Source organism: Photinus pyralis, unplaced genomic scaffold, assembly GCF_008802855.1.
Source record: "Photinus pyralis isolate 1611_PpyrPB1 unplaced genomic scaffold, Ppyr1.3 Ppyr1.4_LG1, whole genome shotgun sequence".
NCBI lineage: Eukaryota > Metazoa > Arthropoda > Insecta > Coleoptera > Lampyridae > Photinus > Photinus pyralis.
Window position 1 is genome coordinate 6,742,002 of NW_022170249.1, and position 1,627 is coordinate 6,743,628.

The 1,627-nt window shown below is 42.5% G+C and overlaps 1 protein-coding gene across 1 annotated transcript; it reads right to left on the reverse strand.

Moving 5' to 3' along the window:
- Positions 1-269: 269 nt before the first annotated feature.
- LOC116169770 lies at positions 270-1,362 on the reverse strand. Its single transcript, XM_031485971.1, has 5 exons — positions 1,231-1,362; positions 709-1,173; positions 534-643; positions 372-421; positions 270-317 (listed from the first exon to the last, which is right to left on the reverse strand). The coding sequence occupies exons 2-5, from the start codon at positions 855-857 to the stop codon at positions 270-272; spliced, it is 357 nt and encodes a 118-aa protein (XP_031341831.1). The 5' UTR covers positions 858-1,173; positions 1,231-1,362.
- Between the last annotated feature and the right edge of the window lie 265 nt (positions 1,363-1,627).

Genomic DNA, 1,627 nt, shown 5'->3' on the forward strand with positions numbered 1-1,627 from the left:
AACTCAATGTGTACACTTTTGCAGATTACGTAAACCGCACTATGACCCCGTATTATTCTTGTCAGGCGATCCAATCAGATGTCTTCGTACCGCAAAGTTCCTGGGCCTTACACTCGATGATTCCCTTACCTGGGAACCGCACCTAAAACAGTTAAAAAAAAATGCCTCCAAAGTCTCAATATAATTAAGGTACTGGCGCACACCAAGTGGGGTGCAGAAACAAAATGCCTCATAAGAATATACCAGGCTGTGATTTTGTCGAAAATTAACTACGGCTGCATAATGTATTCGTCCGCGCGTAAATCGACACTTGCAACCTTGAACAGCATACATAACACAGCCATAAGGTACTGTCTTGGAGCTTTTCCTACCAGTCCGACGAACAGCTTATATTGTGAGTCGGGAGTACCGGCCTTGGACACTAGAAGAAAACAACTAATTGCAAGCTATATGACTAAAATTTCATCATTGCCATTACATCCTAATAGGGTGATACTCAACATAGACATGCAGTTGTACAGACTGAAACCTACCATTACCCGCCCTGCCTGTATCAGATTCCAGGAACATCTCGAGCAACGCCGAATAGTCCCTCCAGCGCCGCTCCATGAAATGATGCTGGACACTGTCCCGTGGAAGGTACCTGAAATAAAAATAAGAAAAGATCTAATGCGCTACAAAAAAGAGATTACAAAACAACCCACTTACCTGCAGGCATACGAGAACCTCCTTAACGAATATCCCTCATACCAACCTGTGTACACGGATGGGTCCAAGAACGCGTATGGGGTGGGAAGTGCTATAGTCACCGAGGGCGTAGCATACGAGTGGAGCTTGAATACAAACTCTTCGCCCATCTTTGCAGAGCAGTATGCCCTATGGCAGGCTGTGCTATACTGTTCAATGATGGAAAACAACCGATTTTTAGTTGTTACGGACTGTATGAATATCCTAAATGGGCTAAAGAAAATCTACAACACAGATCCGATGAACATCATGCTACAGTCTGCTATACATCGTATTTCGGAGCAAGGTAAATCACTCGAATTTATTTGGGTCCCTAGCCACGTTGGTATCTTTGGCAACGAACAAGCAGACCAGGCCGCTCGTAGAGCGATATCGAACCAGCAGACAGATGTAAATTTCATGGTGGCAAGTGACATCAGAAGGCACCTAAAAGAGCAATATGTTGCAGAATGGCAAGAAAAATGGGCACAGGTAAATACTCACCTGTCGCAGATAAAACCTATTCCAACGACACTATACACGCTACAAGATGCTTCGAGAGAGGACAACGTGAAAATGCACCGTCTGAGGATAGGACACACTAAGGTCACACACGAACATCTGCTAAAGAATACTGTACCAAGACAATGTAATCACTGCAATACGGCCATCACGGTTACTCATATTATAAGCCATTGCCCACTATACAATAACGAGCGATTGATAAACGGTATACTGCCCAACTACATCGACAATTTTATAAACCCTGAAAATGCAATGAAGATGGTGAGATTTTTGAAAATGATTAATATATACGCTGATATATAATATGCTTAGTGAATTAAAGGGGATATGACCTTAGTAGTTGAACCCTACAAAAAAAAAAAAAAAAAAAAAACAC